The following is a 20,591-nucleotide window of genomic DNA, read 5'->3' as shown; positions in this document are numbered from 1 at the left end:
ACTACATCCATTTTACCCCGTCCATGTTTACGTTGAGATATGTTAGTCAGTTGTGAATACTGCATCCTTAGGAAGTCGATTTACTCTTAAAAAGCCAGTTTCCCCTGTTCTTAAAGCATTCTATTAATAAACTACTAAATATCTTGCGAAAAATATGGAAGTATTAATGGAAGCGTATTACATAATCTTAAAACTAAGCTACCTCACACATTTTAGAAGGAATTTGGTATATTCATAATTTTAACTTAGTTGAAAACAGAATTATAAAAAATTTTTCTCGTGGAATAAAATATAATGGCAATGCTAATTAATTACTAGACTCAGATGTTTTAGAATATCTTTTTAGTAACAAAAACGCTTATTTTGACTTAAAACAACATTTTAAAATTTTCTTTTTTCCACATAGATAACAATAAAATGGCCTTAACAAATTATTACTAGACTAAGAGGTTTTAGAACCTCATTTTACTATAAAATACTTTCAACTAGGCTTAAAACAAAATATAAAAAATTTTCATAATTATTTTTCCTCGTAAGGTAAAATATAATGGCAGTGGCTATTTACCACTAGACCCAAAGGTCTAAGAACATCTTTCTAGTTTCATAAATGTTAAATATAAAAATAAAATGAATAATATAAAAATAAAAGGAATAATATAACCTTTAAAATTTTATAACCTTAAAAAATTTACTTTCTTACTTATCCTTTTCTATATGTAAAAACTTTAAATTAAATTCTTTTTCTTCAACCTTAAAATAAATCTTCTTAAAATTTAAAATTCTTCTTTTGTATATATGTAAATAATTATAAAAAAATAATATATACATTATACAATAAAAATTGTAAAAGATATAGATATATAATTTAGATAAATAAAAAAGTAATTTAATTTTTTGTTTTTTTACACTACCCTCCTTGTTTTATCATGGAGGCAGCATAACTACTTCAGAGATTTTTTTAGATATTTTTCAAAAACAAATTTTAGATATGAATTTAGATACTGGAACATGGTCAAACTATATGAAAGAGGATTCTGGAATGTTATGCTTATTTAATTCTAATACACATAAGAGATGATTAAAATGGAAAAATGAAAAATAAATAAAATTTAAATAATAAAATCTCTAAAATATAAATAAAACAATATGGGACTATAATAATAAAACAAAATCCATAGATAAATTAGAAGATTATTTGATTATTATGATAGCAAAAATATTTTAAGCTTAATTCATAATTTATAAGATGTTTTATTTTTGGAAATGGAAGCAATGGTCCCACCGAGAAATGAAAGTTCAACTTATAAGGAAGCAATGTTTATATTAATATGTTTATGTAATTATAAATCGGTAATAGAGATAAAAGAAACATCTAGATCAAATAATATATCTAATTATTCTAATAAAAATTTTCAATGTCAAAATTATAAAAATAATCATAATAATAATTATTATCGTGACACAGATAATTATGACAACAGAAATCAATATAAAATTTAATAATAATAATTATTATGAAAATAGAAAATTAGATAATAAATAATATAAAGAAACATATTACAATAAAAGGCATGATCATAATTATAAATCTCATAATAATAAAAACTTGATTAAAATAAAATCATGTAAATTAGTACCAAATGTTAAAAAAGAAATAGATTCTTATAAATTAAAAGTATAATAAAATTTAAAGAAATAATTGTGATTAAAGAAAATAATGATATAAACATTAAAGAAAATAATAAAATAAAAAATTTAAAAAAACTTTGAAAATAAAGAAGTAAAACAAATATTATAGTTAAATATCTTGATGCTAAAAAAGTTTTCAAGAATGTGATTTGGAGATCATATGTTAAAAATGGAAGACGAAAGAAATTTTTTTTATAAAGAACAATTTGTAGATAAATTATGATACGAAGAAATTGTTTAAATTGTAAAATAAGTGAGTATAATTCAAAGTTTAAAAATAAAAATAATTGAAATTTAATAAAAATAAAATTATTAAAACGCGACAATTTAAAATATTTTATGATTCAATAATTGATTCTTATTCTATGAATTATTCCGATATATTATTCTTTCCATTATCTTTTCAATTATTCCAAAATTATTTTATTCGAGATAAATTGATCATAATAATAATTTTCAAACAATGATAACTAAATATAAATGATAATAAATAACGAGATGAACAAGCTAATGTGATGATGTTGATCAGGCGACTGATTAGACGATCAGGATAACATGCTACGAACAAACCAATGAAAAAGATATGACTGAGGCTAAACAACGAACATAATATTAAATGAAAATTCTACCACAAAGCAGAAAAATATCTAGAGGGGGAAGAAGTGAAGAAAGTGAAGATCAAGTTCAAGTTCAAAAATCACAAGTTCAAGTTCAAAATTTACAAGTTCATAGTCAGGTTCAAAATCGGAATTATGATTTACGACCTAGAAAAAAATAATTAATATAAATAAATAAAATTTTTGATAAAAAAAATATATAAAAATTTGAAAGCGAAATGGAAATGGGAAGATAGATCAAATACAAACAGCTAATCAACAAATGTTCAACAAACGACGATTCAACGGACAAACAAACTAAAGCCATACTAACAAATGACTAAAGGTGCAATAGATAAGATGATCATCTGAGGACTGAAGTCACTTAAAAAAAGAGGGAAATGTTAAACATAAGAATAAAATGAATAATATAACCTTTAAAATTTTATAACTTTAAAAAATTTACTTTCTTACCTTTCTTTTACTATTTGTAAAAACTTTAAATTAAATTCTTTTTCTTAACCTTAAAATAAATCTTCTTAAAATTTTATAAAATTGTTTTTTTGTACATATGTAAATTATTATAAAAAAATAATAAATTTATATATAGATTGAAAATTGTAAAAGATATCTATATATATAATCCTCAAAAAATGTCAATCAAATTTAGCTAATAGTTTTCTTTTAAATATTATTTGTCCAATCAAAATGATTATAGCAAATTTGATCAATGGTAATCAACGTGAAAACTAAATCATTCATTCACAAATCACTTCCATAAAAACCATACCACATCACTCTATGTAATAATATCAAAAATATATTAGTATTAAAAATTTAACTCAAAACTGTTTTTCAAATAAGAAAAAAATAGCTTTCCTAAAAACATGCAAAAAGGAGAAGAAAAGTAATCATTTATTACACCATTGTGGTGAATAATAAGTTTATTTTAATATTATATTTAATAAATAGATGGCGTTAAATAATTGAATGCAAATTGTTACTTATATTTATTATCAAAAGCATTTATTATTAAAATTTTAAAATTATTAACTGTATTATATTATATAACTGTCAAATATGCCTTTAAAAGTCACATTTTACCTATTATTTTATAAATAATTATATATTATAAAGGATTATAAACTATTTATTCACTTACTTTTTATAAATAAATATCTTATTCTCATTTGGATTTGGACCTTAAAAATAATTTTAGGAAGAGACATGATAATTAAATTTAAAAATCAAAATGTTGAACTCGGCTAATTTCAATATTAAATTTGTTAATTTTCAATTAATAAATGATTATATTTATTTAATTAAAGTTATATAATAATTTAAATAATAAAAGTCAATTAAGCTTCAACTGTTAATGCTAAATTAATATTTAGTGAGTGATATTGATATATTTTTAACACAAAATTTGATTATCTAATAATTAAAATAGTGTTCATTTAAGAAAAATTTAGATATATTAATTTTTAAATAATAAATTAAATATTTATATTATTCAATATAATTATACAAGAAATCGTTCAGGGAGGCCATTAAAAAATTTATTTTTAGTTCAAGGGGATATTAAAGAGCAATAAAAATAATTTTTTTGCTTCAGGGGGCTCGAACCCCTGCACGCCCCCCCCCCCCCCCCCCGAGCGACGCCACTGAGGCAGACCCAGCAGGACGACCCATCAAGCCAACCCAGCAGGCCGACCCAGCAGATCAATCCACCCAGCCGACCTTATGAAACCCACTGTATCGGGTCGTGTCTGATATATGACCAAACATGTGGCTCTTAGGGTCGTTTTTATCGACTCAAAAGCAATTTAACAACTCTACTGTCAACACACGTGACAAATCATGTCATATTTTATGTTCTTTATATATTCTATTAATTCGTAATGGATAAGAAAGAAAATCCTCCTCACAGTAGAATATTCATAAGTGGATCCTTTTGCACTAATGAGGAAATTTTCCGTAATGAATATCAAAAATTTGGAAAAATTGAATGTATTCAATTTATCAGACATAAAGACACTGGGAAATCTAAAGGTTACATAATACTTTTTTTAACGTTATCACAGAAAATTTTCAGGAGTAGCATATATAACATTTTCAAAAGCTTCAGAAGCAGCGCTTGCAATGGAGGCCACTAATGGTGAAAATATCCTAGAATCCATTAAACCTTTAAACGTAATATTTAAAGTTAAGCAAATATAATATAATTAATTAGGTTAAAATTGCCCAAGACAAAACAGAATCCAATATATCGAAAAATGCTAACGAAGATGATCGAATAATGAGGTTATTTATTAAAACTTTTGGTGAAGATGAAGATTCAATTAGAAGACATTTTTCACAATATGGAAAAATTAAGAAAATAGTTATGTTAAAGCAAAAAAAAGGAAATCGTGGTAAGGGATTTGCTTTTGTTAAATTTTATAAAGCTTCAGATGCTGCAAAAGCTATAGAAGAATGTGATCCAAGTTCTATTAAATATTCTATTAATTAATATATAAAATTTAGTATATAAAGCTATATTTGGTAAACTTCAAGATACTCAGGTAACTGAAAAAATATTAAATAAAACAAAACATGGCAATGACAACCTATCCAATATGAGATCAAATTCTAAATTTCATCACAATTATCAGCAATTAGGTTTAAAACAAAGTCACAATCAAGACTAATGATTTTTTGTACCTTCTTAATTATACACAATCTATATTGCTGTTTATTTAGTTTTCTAAGGACATTATAGAATATATTAAAGATCTAAAATTTATTTCAAAAATTTTAAAACAAATGTTCTTGAAATTTTATTTTGGCCATATTTTTATTATTCTATTAAAATGATTATTTGTTTTTCGATAAATGCTTTGATGCTAAAGTAAAATTGGAGGTTACAAAATTTTTTATACTAGTATACATGGTTATGAAAATTTTGTTTTTGAATTTTGATTTTGTTAATTATTTTTTGATTTTCTAAATTTTAAAGATGTTAAATACTGTCAATCTTTAAATTAATAAATTAAATTATCATTGACCTACAGGCCTGCCTGATAGCCAGGAATTAAAAATAAATATATTAACCTAGCCCAGGCTCAATTTTTAATAAATTTAAATTATATTAACTAACCAGTTAAAAAATCTTATGGATCATTTAAACATTTATTTGTTTCTTGATTCTTATATTCCCTTTTGTAATTATTTATATAACACTTATATTAAGAATTACCTAAATTTAAGAAAAACCAAAGCCATTCTAGAATGCATTTTGTTGAGGAAGTCTGGAATATCAGACATATTTAAACCTGCTTGGCTAGAAATGGATAGTGCAGATGGTTGATTATTTATTAATATTATTTAATTATTATTTTTGGATTATGTTGCAGTACTATAATGGTTTAAATTATTATTGCAATAATAAAAATTTTTGTTTAAAAAAATCTCTTGATTATATAATATAGAATAAAAAAAATTATATTGCATCATTGTTTTAAAAAAAATATATGAAGTTCTAATTTTTAACATAATTAATTTTGCTAAATCACAACAAAACCAGCCATATAAAATATCTTAAAAAATGTAATGATTTTTTTTATTTAAAACAAAAATATAGAAAATGATAACAGCTCTAAACTATTTGCAGCAAAACATAATACAAAAAATTAATAACTAAATATAGATTGATAGAAAAAAAATGAAATTTTGCAGATCCATCAAAAACATTTTCTGAACTTGTTGAATTGGCTGGAATTGCTAAATAATCTTTAGAATTTTTTAGTGTCGTCCTTCCCTTAAAATAGTAGGAAGCATGCTAAAATGGATAAAAAATAGAGGCAACTTTTTAAAATAGTTTATATCATACCATTTCATATGTATATAATAGCTATTTAGAAAGTTACGTCAAATCGACCAAAAAAATGAAATTTTTGGCCGACCATCTCAAAAATGAATGAAACTTGGTATGCTAGTTATTTATGTTGTAAATGTTAATAAAATCAGAATTTTAGAGTGCTAGCTCAACCAGATCCAAAGATATACAGCTTCAAAATCGAAAATTGCGAAGTGCGTGATTTTATTTAATCTTGTTATTTTAAAAAATATTTAAAATAGAGTTACATATATCATTTTATAGCCCTTAAAATTTTACGTTGGAAAATATAAAAAAAAATTCAAGTGTTTTCTTATTTCCGGTAAAAATAAAAAATTAACATTGTTGGGATGGGATTTTTTTGGGGTGTTGATTAAAGATCTGCAAAGTGTTAGGCCCAGCTCGTACCCGGCCCGAGCGTAATTCTATTTAAAATAGTTGGTTTTGGGCTGGGTCAGGCACGGCCTAATATTAAAAAAAAAACTCGGGCCGGGTCAAAATTTGAAAATTTTATAAAATATATCTAAATTTATCAATTTTATATTGAATTTTTTATGTAAAATAAAAATATTTGTTTTTATTTATTGAAACTAAACGTCATATAACATGTCTTGAGTAATTATAAAAATTAATTTCTATATTTAAATAAATTCTGGCCAGGCTGGGTCAGTAAATATTTTTAAAAAAAATTTCGAATTCTGGTAAGGAACTTTTTTTAAAAAAATTTCGGGCCGGGCCGCGCTTGAAAAATTAGGCCCGATGCAGATCCTAGTGTTGATATCTTTACATTAAACGATTTAATAAAAAATCTCGATAGCCATTTTTGTTTTTTTAATTTTATTTGAATTTTATTATTTGTATAAATAAAAAATTGTAATATAGATGGCGTTGTATTAAATTTTTTTTATAATATATAATTTTTAATAAAAATATGAATATGAATAGTATTGTGATTAAAATTAAAAAATTAATTGAGTATAACCAAGAATGATGTCCTGGGGCGATATGTAAGCAGGCAGCCTATACAGATATTATTTTATTGACACTATATTGTAAAATAAACATATTTTAAAATTTTATATTCAAACTATTATAATTTTCCGCTTATTAATAGAAATTCCTAAGGCCATAATTTGTAGATATATCCTTTCATTGTTGTGGATCTACTATCGTTATTATAAAAAAATAACGATTTTATCGGCTTATTTTATTTTTTTATTCCTATCATCGCTACCAATCAATCATCATATATTTCAAAACTTAAACATTTTTAACAACCAAATGAATTTATGATAATTTGTGATTTCTCTAAAAATTATGCATTTACAATCCAAGACACTGTTTAAGGATTCCACTGGAATAATAATTAAGCCACTATCCATCCTATGATAGCATATAATAATTATGTCAATTTAGAAAACCTTAATAATATGGTAATATCAGAGTCACTTCAATATAATGTTATTGCAGTACATTTATACCAGACTAAAATGATAAAATTTTTGACCAATCAATTCAGCAAAAAGCCAAACAAAATATATTACTGCTCTGACGGATCAGCTGCACAATATAAAAACAATTTTTTTTATAAATCTGTGTTATCATGAATCAGAAGTGTAGCAGCTGAATGGCATTTTTCAGCTTCATCCCATGGAAAAGATCAATGTGACGGCCTTGGCGGAACATTAAAAAGATTAGCAGCACGTTTAAGCCTTCAGCGCATCAGTTCTGGGCACAATTTAACGTTGATTTATATCAATTTGCAAAATAAAACATGCCATCAGTAAATTTTACATATATAACCAACGAGCAATACAATTTACAAGAGATTAAACTACAAGATAGATTCAATTTAGCTCGTCCCATTCCAGGAACTCGGGAAATACATGCTGTATTTCCTTTGAGTTTAAGTAAACTTAAATCAAAAATATATTCATATGCAGAGGACTTTCAAATTAACAATATCTCAAATGCCGATAATTTGTCTTTTGCAACTTGTCTTTTGCCGATATTAAAGGATTCTAACATGTGTTTATGACGATTTTTGGTGGTTAGCCATAGTACTAAAAATACTGAGGAGATATATATTTCCTTTTTACATCCCTATAGACCATCACCATCCTTCTTTTTCCCACAATTGTGGAGAAGATATGGTTACCCATTAATCACATAATAACAATAGTAGATCCTATTACAGCGACAGGACATAACTACCAGTGTTGTTAAACGCTACTTTTAAAAGTAGCGCGCTATCGCTGCCACTATCGTTTTCAAATGAGTAGCGCGCTATTAGCTACTTTTTACGCTATTTTGATTTTATTTTAAAATATTTTTTACGTAACTTTATTTCCACAAATAAAATATTGGTATAAAAACATGACTATAATTTGTTACATATATATATTTATAATTTAATTATTATTGCACTTTAATAATAATAACATTTCGGTACTGTCACCCCCAAATCTAGAGCGAAGATCAGAAAATATAAGCTTTGTCATGTTCGGCACTAGCTCTTGAGAGCAACGCAGTATTAAATTTAATAAACACACTTTTTATATGAAACAAATCATCAAAAATATTAAAATGAGTATTTTTAGATTAAAAAAAAGGCATCTAGAGGTTCAATAATATTATTATTTATTTCAAAAAAATCGTCTATGGAAGGCCACGGTTTCGATCTTGCTATAGTATTAGTATTGTGGTTAGGCATGACATTTTTTAACGTTACCATCAGTCTATCAAGTTGCTCTTTAGATTCAGTCAAATTAAGTATGGCCAATTTAACTGGAAACTAGGATGAACGATAGCAGCTATTACATTATCATCATCATACAGATCTGGAAATCTAATTTATATAAATCGATTGTATTTATTATAAAAAAGGAAGAATACCTTTTTAATTTTCAAAATTTAAATTTATCTGAGATTTAGATTCATATAAAAAAAATATTAAAATAGCATTAAATTATGGTAAATAAAGATTTTAAAAATATAATTATTATGCACAAGGTAATTAATAATATATTAATTTTGAATTTTATATTAATACTATATATTAATATATAGATATGTTGAAAATTAAGCCAATTTAAATTATGGCTAATCAAGCAATAAATCATTTATTTTATATAATTATATAATAGAAAATAAAAATAAAGTTTTGACCTTTTCTCAATGCCTTTCATAAACTCTATCAGGGTTGGCAAAATTCCAGATTATTGATTCGTTTGAGCTTGGTAATTAATTACTCAGTTTGGGAACATAATATCCCATGATCATATTATCTTGCCCTTCCAAGATTTTAAATGAGGCAGCAACATATTGCATAACCTAAAAAATTAAAATGGTTAAATATAAAATTATTTATTAATTAAAAATACTTCTGTATATTCTTTAATAAAAGTATGTTCCTCCATATCAAAATACTGTATTCCTATTTGTTCCAATATAAATTCATTTCCATTTTTTTCTCATCTAGAAACAATGCTAGTTTCATAGCATTGTAAACACTATTCCATGTAGTGTTTGGTGTCAATAAATAACGTCCTAATTTTTTTAAATACTTGTAATATTCATAACAATAATATTGAAGATGAGAACAATTAAAGGAAGAGGATGATGAAATAATGGAGTTTGAGATAATTGGCCTTCAGGAAATTAGACCCATTTTCTGTAATCTTACAAATCTTGTTCTGATTTGTGTAAGACATATGGATTTCTGAAATAATATTTGCTAGTATGTCTTAAGTCTGACAGCCAATTATTCTTTTTAGAGCTAATGCTGCAGATTTTCGTTTTAGATTTTTTGGATCAATCTAATGTGCGGTCACTCTTAAATAAGCTCTAAAAATATGAATATCATATTATAAATTAGAAAATAAACATTTTTACCTTCTATTGTGCGTCCAGCAATCTGCTGTTATACAGATGTAGGAGACATCTGATAGATTTAAGATTCTTTCATTTCTTTAAAGATATCCAAAATTCTTGCCATCAATGTTTGCCGGCAAAATATCTTGGTACTGGAGAAAAAGTGTTTATCATCTTTATAAAAGAACTATTATCCACCAAGGATAATGGTTGAACAGTATCTGTTATAAAGTTCATTATGACTTTACCAGCCAATTTTTGAGATACATCTGGTGTTGATGAATCCAAATTGCTTATTTTTGTTTGAATTAAATTTGATTTGGCAGTGGATGTATCTTCTTCCATTACCCCAAAACTTTTGAGATATTTTTCAATCTCTTTATAAAGGTGTGAACAGTCTAAAATTATAACAGTAATACTTAAAATAAAAATTATGTAGGAGATAAGTACATAAAAATGATTGAAATAACTATTTTAAAATGTTATAAATAATTTAGATAAAATTTATGAATATATAAAAAAAATAATTGGTCTTTGTTTTAAATTTTTTTTAAAAAATAAGGATTAGCCTACACATTGATATTAAATTTATTTAATATATTACCTTTAAATGTTTTTCCAAATTAAAGCTGCTTGTATGATTTGAATTTTGCGACACATCTTGCATTGAAACCGATATCCAGTAGTAATTTTTTCTTCAAGATTAAAGTATTTTTTGAATTTTGGGAAAGGATAATTTATATTTTTCTCATTTTCCAAAGAAATTTTGCTATCTTCAATTATCTCACACATTTTTAATAACTAAATTTATAATGCTAACTAGATTTATAATGTATATTTTTAAATATAAATTTAAATTTCAAAATTAAATAAAATAAAAGGATTATAATTTTAGATTTAATAAAAATTATATTTTAATAATTTTTAGATGTATTTATTATATAAAATTGAAAGTAGCGCAGTAGCGAGCTACTGCTAATGCTATTTTCTAAAAGTAGCACACTATTTTAACAACACTGGTACCTAGAAATTGTCGTCAAGAAATTCTATTAATAAGCACAAAATGGGAATAAGATTAAAACAAGAGGTATATTTATTTTTATATTGTTTGTGTATAAAATTTTAAATTATGTTTATTTTATAATATAGCGTCTTAATAAAATCATATCTGTATGGGCTGTCTGCTTACATATCGCCCCAGGACATCATTCTTGGTTATACTCAATTGATTTTTTAATTTTAATCACACTACTATTCATATTTTTATTAAAAATTATATATTTTAAAAATGTTAATATAACGCCATCTATATTGTATTTTTTTATTTATAAAAATAATGAAATTCAAATAAAATTTAAAAACAAAAATGGCTATCGAGATTTTTTATTAAATCGTTTAATATAAAAGTAATAAACATTTTTAGTGAATATCAACATATAAAAAACATCCCTTCCTAACAATATTAATTTTTTTTTACCGGAAATAAGAAAACACTTAATTTTTTTAAATTTTTTTTAAATATTTTCCAACGTAAAATTTTAAGGGCTATAAAATGATATATAAATTGTAACTCTATCTTAAGTATTTTTTAAAATAATAAGATTTAATGAAATCACATACTTCGCGATTTTCGACTTTGAAGGCGTATTATCTTTGTATCTGGTTGAGCTAGCACTCTAAAATTTTGATTTTATTAACTACAACATAAATAACTAACATGCCAAGTTTCATTCATTTTTGAGATGGTCGGCCGAATCGCTGGTAGATTTGTCATGGAATTACCCTTATATAAAAATTGAAATATATTGCATAAAAAATGATATAATTTTTTAAATTTCATAATTATATAAAAATAATTATATTATAATATATAAATTAAAATAGATCAAAATACGTGAAGCGAATTATTTTCACTATTTTTAATAATATAAACTGTACATTTCCTTGATTGGTTATCGTTTGCATGCCTCTGACTTAAAATGTAAAATTCGCCCACGCCCGCCCACCGTGAAAAATTTTTCGAAAATGTGCAGGCGGGCCGAGTTATGTAAGCTTCTTGTCTGAAGCCTTAAAGACAGATTGAATAATTTAAATAAAACATCATACATCAAGGCAAGATCTGATAAAAATTCATCACTTTTGCAATGTTGTTAAAATTTACTGAATCTTTGAAATGCGTATAAAGAGCCTCATAGTTATTCCAAACTAGCTTAACAGTGCAAAGACTGCTGGGCACCCATCCTACTTCAAATACATTTTTTCAACAAATGCCCATTTACGCTATTTTATTCAACGCCTTTTGATTTTTATTAGACTGGCTATATAAACTATATATTGTGTCAATAATTTTAAAGTATGTAACACCTTTTATTGCATCGGACACCGCTAATTCTAAACGATGATTTAAGCAATGCCATGGTATGATCGTTGGATATAGTTAGACCTGTGCGCCTACGAAACTATCGCCGGCGTAATTTTCAAAAATCTAATCGACGCCGGCGGCCCGCCGATTTTTAGCCGCCGTCAACAAAATCGGCGCAGTTATAAATTTTTATAACATAAATTTATTTAATTGCTTAATAATTTTTTTTAAAAAAACAAATATACACTACTCTACAGATATCTTGGCATATTTTTATTTAATAGAAAACTCATTATAAATCCAAAATCGATTTCGTAATTTTATTATTATCATGTATAAAAATTATTTTATTTAAATTTTCGGGATATAATGATGATCTCCTTGAATTTAACGTCAATCCAGCGGTAGAGAAAACGCTTTCACTAGGTCTGCTAGTCGCCGGATTGCAAAGAATTATTTGGCGAGTCTGGAAAGATTGGGAAGTTCACTCTTCTTTTCTTTCCAAAAATTTAGAACTTCCATATCTTGTGAATGTCGTTTTCCAAGAAAACTGTGGCATTCTTGTTCCAAGTCACTAACTTGGAATCATAATTTATATTTCTTGAATGTTTATTTGCCAATTTTGTCAAATAACTTGAATTTAATAATTCTTCTTGATCCTCATTAGCTATATTTTACTACCTGATTATCATCATTCTCTATAAGTTTAAGATGTTTTATTATAAATTCTGAAGCTGAGTAATTTTGCCCTATTAAATACTTTGACACAATTGTCAATTTTTGAAATCTTGGATCTAAAAGAGAAGCCAATACCTAGATAACTTTAAATAAAAAAATAAAAGAATATTATTACTTGCAGATTACCTGAAATCGCAACGCAAGTTTTTTTTTAGCATATTTTCCTTAAGTGAAATGATTTCAGTACTATCACTATCATTTACTATTAAATGTGTTTCAATTACACTTCTAAATGTTTAATATTACGTTCAGAAGTCAAGTGTTTTAACAAATTTCCTCTGCTAATGTTTATTGAAAAGTTTTGAATTTTATAGCTATATTATATTTTACAAAAAATACATTTTAATCTAATAAAGATTTGCCTATATATGAGAAAATAATATTTTAAAAAATATACTGTGAAAATGGCTTATTTGAATCATCATCGTCTACAATAACCTTTTCTAAGCAACAATTGCTGTAAAATTTGTCAGAATTTATGGAAATTGTTTTATTATCTCTTTTTAAGTGTAAGTAACCAAAAATTTTCCAGATTATGGATTTTTTTTATCCAGAGTTAGGATACTAAAATTATTTATATATTTATTAAATATAGATGCATCCATATTAAAAAAATGTAAAATTATGGTAAATTTTAGATTTTTGATTGATTGAATTCTATAATGACGTCAATATAATTATGATTTTAAAATAGTAGAAAATAAAAATTCATCAAAATCCTGATTGACATTAAAAAATTACAACTGTGATGTTGACCAATTATTAAAAATTGTATAAAATATGAAAGAAATTTCTGTGCCGGCCGCCGCCGATTTGGCGTGATTTTCTTAAAGAGCGTACGGCCGGCGCACACGTCTAGATATAGTGGCATAGGCGTTGATACTCCAGATTTCCTGCTAGTCATGCATGACATTGGCATCTTCGCTAGCAAAAGAAATCCAATTTTTTGCAAAAAATTTGAAAAAACGCAGCGGATTTAAGAATATCCAGCAAGTTATTAACTATCTACTCCGCATCTTTCGATTCCAGTTCATTTAGATCTAGAAATTAAAAAATAGGATCATCCTAAGAGGACACCAATACCGATTTTACATAATTAACCAAGGGGTTTATTTGACAACATAGTAAACTCTATCAGGATAGTAATTTTCGATTTTAACTTGTAAAATTATTTACAATTTTTATTTGCATTTACTTGGCAATATATTCTTGACAAGGCAGAATATCTAGAATGCAAAATATATCATATATCTAAATCGCTGCGCTTTTCCGATTCAAAATGCACACATGGGCGATTTAATTTTACAAGATAGTATGCAGTATTCAAAATTATCTTGATTTGTATACTAATATGCGTAACCATTTTTAATGCATGCTTTGGTTATGAAAATAATTTGAATATTTTTTATTTTTATTGAAACACTTACATGGCTAGTATAACTCATATAATGATATTCACTTATTTCTATTGGATATTCTTTTTTAAGAACCAATTATAATAGGGAAGGGTTCATTTTTGAATATAAAATGTGCAGTTACAATAATATACTACCATTTTATTTATAAATTATTTTATAATGTTTATTTCAGAGACCTGCAGAGGTATCATTTGTACGGCCCGGCCCTGATTTTTTTTTAAAAAAATTTTTCGGCCTAGTCTGGATTTTTTTTTCAAAAATTATTTTCGGCCCGGCCCGGCTTTTTTTAAAAAAAAATTTTCAGACCCGGCCCAGATTTTTTTAAAATGTATTTTATTTATTTTTGATTGTGATAGCTAATAATGGCAATTTCAAATATTTGGTTTTAAAATATACGGACCTGCCCCGATATTATTTTTAAAAAAATTGGCACGGCCCTCGGGTCGGGCTTAGGGCCGGACCAGAAGGTCTGTGGTTTATTTCATGGTAAAAAATAATATGCTGAAATACTATTATAAAAAAATTGGAAGGGGCATTTTACTTTTTTTCTAAAGTTCTGTCTTGACTATTTTCCTATAAATTTTTGATAATATTGAAATCTTTATCCAACTACAAATTACTAAAATGTTATTTATTAGTTAAATTATTGCACCAAAATATAGCAGTTACATTAGTAACTAGTAAATCATATTGTAATATTGCACCAAAATTGTAATGCTTAGGCGGGAAATTCAATATATTTCCAACTGTAATGATGTATGATGCCGAACCTTAATGATCCTTTATGTGTTTTTATCAAAACATATAATGTTGTAAATTATCCCTATATATATAAGATTTAGTAGTGTTGTTAAAAGCCCGATTTGGGTAGATTTTAAAAAATGGCCCGATTATGATTTTAGATAAAATAATATTATATAAGCCTGGAGATTTTTTCATAGATGGCAGAAATCTTCTGACATCTTTTTGCCAAATCTCAAGGCGTACATGATATTATTTTGGCTAAAATCTCAATAGGACCATTTTTAAAAATCAACCCAAATCAAACTTTTTGACAACACTAAGATTTAGGAACCAATGGTTTCAGAATTCTACAATGGCGGGCGTTGTTTTGAATTTTTTGACCCGCCCGCCCACTTTTATTTTTTTAAGAAATTTACCCTCCCGCCCGCCCATTTATCTATAAATTTTGTTTAACCCGCCCGCCTAATGTTTAAAATCATTTTATGGCTGGTTTGACTCTTTATTTATTTATTTTAATGTATTTAAACATTATATAATATGCAATATTTTGAAATATAAATATTATTTTTAATCAATTGTAGTTTCTTGAAATATATTAAAAATCCACCCATCTACGCCCTCACATTAAATTAATATTTTTAACTTGCCCGCCACTCGCCCAATGTTGAAATTATTTTAGAAAACCTGACCACACTCGCCCATAGCAGACCTCTAAGTGGTATATTGCTTAAAAACTTAGAAATATATAATATATAAAAAATCGAATATTTTTATTACAAACCTCTCAATCTCCCAACTGTCACGCCTTTAAAGAGGTTATGGCCGAAGAACTAACACATCTTGGCTCACCAGTTGGGGATGCTTAGCAGTTGGAGCCTTTTTCCAGGCTACTTCGAATAATTTAAACAATATGGAGGGTCTACTTATGCAACTTCCCACGCATAAATCTTTCTTCTTAATAAAAAATTTCTTCAATATACCAAAGATCCTATATGCTCTACGGTCTACTGCTGTTTTTAAACATCCCAAACCCTTAAGAGCATATGAATCCATAATTAAAAACATCATGGAAAAAATAACTAACCTCAAATTTAACTCCAATTCGTGGCATCAAGCCACTCTCCCCTCAATAAAGGAGGCTTAGGGTTACGATCACCCATAGCCTTATCAATTAGCGGTTTCATCTCGTCCAGATTGGCAAGCTCCAAAATAATAACTGATCACCTGACCTTGCCAGATGCACTGCTTGACGAAGTTTATGTCATATGGAAAGCCTCAGTTGGAGAAGAATGTCTACCACCAGCCTCCCATAAACAAAAGGATTGGGATAATCCGATGATTGCAAGGTCCGTTGATTACCTCTTTTGGACACTGCAATCTGAAGATCATGCCCTATTAGCTTCCCTCAACCAAGGTTCAGGACATGAATACTTGGATGCCATCCCCTCTAAAAATCTTGATCTCGAACTTTCAAATCAAGAATTCAGTTATGCTGTAGCCATTCGATTAAATGTAACAACCTCAGTTTCATATAAGTGCGCCAAATGCAAAAGGCCAGTTAGTCAAACTAGTCGTCATTGCCTCCAATACATTTTTAGCAGTGGACGCTCAATGCGGCATAACAGGTGTAATGCTCTCATAAAACGAGCTTTACAGTTAGCAGGCTTTCCTGCCACTTTAGAACCCTCAGGTCTCTTTACGGATGGGAGACGACCCGATGGAATTACACAAATTCCTTGGGAGAATGGCCGATTTCTAGCGTGGGATTTCTCCTGCGTTGACCCCCTCTCACCCTCCAACATCAATAAATACATTTTAAAATACACCGAAGATTTTAAAACAAATAAATATGTGGATATTCCAGATGAGTATAAATTCGTACCAGTTGTCACGACAACCTTAACATCTCTTGGAAGTCAGGCTCTTAGCCTAATTAAAAATATTGGCAGAAATTTAAGTACAAAATCAGGAGACCCAAAAGAAGGCGTCTACTTACGTCAACGCATAGGAATTCAGATTATAAAATCTAATTTCATATGCTTCATAGGTTCATTCCCCGAGGAGCCCGATTAATCTAGATTTTCTTCTTCTTCCCTAAATCATTTATAATTACCCCCCCCCCCCCTTCTTCCTCGTATTATCATTTGCACTAATTATATTACCATTATACTTTGTATTATGAAGTCGTTGGTTGTTAAATTTCTTAAAATTTCTAGAATTGTTAAATTATATATTTTTCTTAAATTACTTATATTTTATTGTAATTATTTATATTTATTATTTTTATAAATACAATATTTTTTTTAAAATGTATGTTTACGCGAAATTCTAGATATAAATATTATAAAAATATAAAATTCAATAAATTTTAATAATTAAAAAATATGAATTCTTTATTTATACCAATATATACAAATTAAAAATATATAAATATGTTTCGTTTTCTTTGGGATGTATTTTTCTTTAAAAAGATTTCATTCGCCCCTGATGATTCCTTTTTAATAGTTTGATACAAGGAAGAATCCATTCCGATATCGAAGGTCCATTAATATATATGAATATTAAATTACTCTTAAACTCGTTCACTTATCTGCCATCATCAAAATCATAAGATGAAAGCTCTTTTCACACTCGGTAGAATAAATTATCCACACAAGTTAAGAAATTTTTTCATTAGGAATATCTTCATCGATATATTGGCGAAGCCCATCATATTCATTTAATTTGAATCTTTTTATTAATTTCTCGCTAAATCGCGCATCTAGGTTCTTTTTCGAAGCCATCTATTAGACGGCTGCATGATGCTTTCTAGAGTAATTATAAATTGATCTATTTTAAATCTCACTAGTTTTGGATTTTTTTACTAGTATATTTTTAAATAAACGTGTGAATAGAGCCACATCTATATATCTGCATACAGAGTCTACATGAGATATGGAGGTAGGAGCGATTTGCCTTCAATTTTTCTGAAGGGGGTAAAGGTGAAGTCGCGTTTTGTAGTTAATGCTCATGTTTATTCCACAATTGAGGAAATATTTGAGCTGGGGCACAATTTTACAAAGTGTAGATTTTTACACTTAATTTTCTTTATAGGGGCCAGGGCCGGTTAAATCATGTTCACCTGAAGAAATTATGTGCAATTGACATAATATTATTTATAAAATAATTTATAATATTAGAGAATAAGATTATAAATTAACATATCTTGATTAATTCAATATTAATTAGATTAAAATCTTGACTGAAAATTTAACAACGAAAATTTAATATAAAAATGAAGTAATTTGGTGGTTGATGTGAATTAAAAACTATTATAAAATTTAAAAAATAATTTTATAATACAATAAAATAAAATATGTTTTTTCCATATTTTTTAAAAAAAAATTTTTAAGTAACGTTTTGCGTTATCGTTACTTATAAAAAGGAAACGCTTTCGTTACTTTACAGCACTAACGTTATTAGATTTTTAAAATTAATATCACGGAGTTATTAGAGTTTAATGGGTGGGTAAATATTGCGGTCGAAGGGTGCAATTTTTTTTAGGGGATAGGGGTAGATTTTGGAAGAGGTTTGCTTCCAATAAATTTTTTATGAAGAATCTACCTAATTTGATCATTTTCAACAATTTATATCTAAGATTTTTTTTAAATATCAGACGATTAAAAATGGTTAATTGACCACCAGAGAACACCTAAAAACCTGATAAAAAATTCCCAATTTATTATTTCTTTAAAATTGATTTATCCTAACAACTAACCAACCTACCTATTTGAAAATTTTAAATTCCTATTTAAAAATTTAAAAGATTTTGTTAAAATCGGATTGTTTCTTTAAATCTAACTTGAAAAGATTCGTTAAGCCTTGAGGTTTATATTTTTTATCGAGGCTGATATAGTTTTTGCCTAAAGTTCAGTTTATTCTTTTTAGAATATTCTCAAACCCTGTTAAAAATGAAACTATTTATCACTTACTACTTGCTGGACCCCATTCTATAATTCAAATAAAGCAAAAACGATGACTTATAAAAATTTATAATTAAAACTTTTTGCTTTTCTATCTTTGTGGCTAAAAAAATATGAAAAATTTTTTTGACTATATAAAAATATTAATTTTTGTAATAATATGGAGAAAAGGGATTCAAATTTAAAAATTTTCAAAATTTAGGAAAGGGCTAAAAACAAAAAAAATTAGTGGAAGACTTGGCTCTCCCAATACACCCCTGTTTAGGACTGAGTCGATATTAAATATCGGATTAAATCGGGAACGGTATTTCATTATAAAATACAAAAATAATTGCACAGTTTTGTAAAATATGGAGAACACTATTAGTATAACTGATTTAGAAAATATTTTCACTCATTGTTTCGGAGATTCTCTTATATTTAATCTACTCTAATGATTCAGAGGGAAAAAAGTTAGGAGCTCATATTCAATTTGTTTCTGCTATATTAAGAAGTATTCTAGTGAGGTTGTATGAACGGACTAACAGATAGTATTTAAGCATATTTTAATCAGTGGCCAACACTATGTAAAATTTGGGAAAGAATCAAACAAAATATTGATAAAATAATTTACCAAAAAATTATAAATATCTGCCTTAAAAGGTCTTTTAAAGATGCTTATTTGAATCACAAAATCCTTGGATGTATTTCAAAAAATATTGCAAGCATAACAGATTGTGTTGAACAATGACTGGCACACTTGGTATTGTTAATTAAATACCAAACCAAATCAGAAACATTTAGTAAAATAATATCTTAGCCTTTCATATTTAATTATGTCCCTCAGACGTAGCAGCTTCTTTGCAAAGAATGTTCCTGTTTTGGCCTAATTAATACAAATTTATAAATAGGAAGCTGAAAAATAAGTTTTTTTAAACATTTTATTGATTAAATATTTATATTTAATTTATTATTTATAAAGTTAGATTTAAGAAGGAACACTCTATTTGTTATAGTGTTTAATGTTTCTCATTTTTTTATAATTTAATTTTATGATGTCATATTTTGTGCACCCTTTTGCGCTCGACTTTTTTTCCCTCGATAAAAAATTTTTTTTTTAAGAGATACTTATTATAGACACAAATAACACATTTTTATCAAAAAAACTTATTTCGAGTATTTCTGTCAAAAAATATATAATGATTCCAAATGTCATCAATGGGCAAAATGCAAGTTCATTTAAAAAAATATTTTATTTCATATGAAATGACAAATAACAATTTCGTTTATTATTTAAACATAAATAAATATTTTTGACACATAATTCTTGAATATGCATCTACGCAGTACTTG

General features: G+C 26.5%; 1 protein-coding gene across 1 annotated transcript in view; it reads left to right on the top strand.

Annotated features, from left to right (window-relative positions):
- Window positions 1-4,186: 4,186 nt before the first annotated feature.
- The window catches only part of LOC135925661 (RNA-binding protein 45-like), a 35,713-nt gene continuing 19,308 nt past the window's right edge, over window positions 4,187-20,591 (top strand). The window contains exons 1-4 of the mRNA XM_065461081.1: window positions 4,187-4,337; window positions 4,381-4,478; window positions 4,519-4,771; window positions 4,812-4,946. Coding sequence (XP_065317153.1) covers window positions 4,187-4,337; window positions 4,381-4,478; window positions 4,519-4,771; window positions 4,812-4,946 — 637 coding nt within the window. The remainder of the gene's footprint in view (window positions 4,338-4,380; window positions 4,479-4,518; window positions 4,772-4,811; window positions 4,947-20,591) is intronic.

Source organism: Gordionus sp. m RMFG-2023, chromosome 1 (assembly GCF_954871325.1).
Source record: "Gordionus sp. m RMFG-2023 chromosome 1, tfGorSpeb1-WG-v2, whole genome shotgun sequence".
NCBI classification, from domain to species: Eukaryota; Metazoa; Nematomorpha; class Gordioida; order Chordodea; family Parachordodidae; genus Gordionus; species Gordionus sp. m RMFG-2023.
Note: the sequence above shows the minus strand (reverse complement) of the source record. Positions and strands in the feature narration are given on the sequence as shown.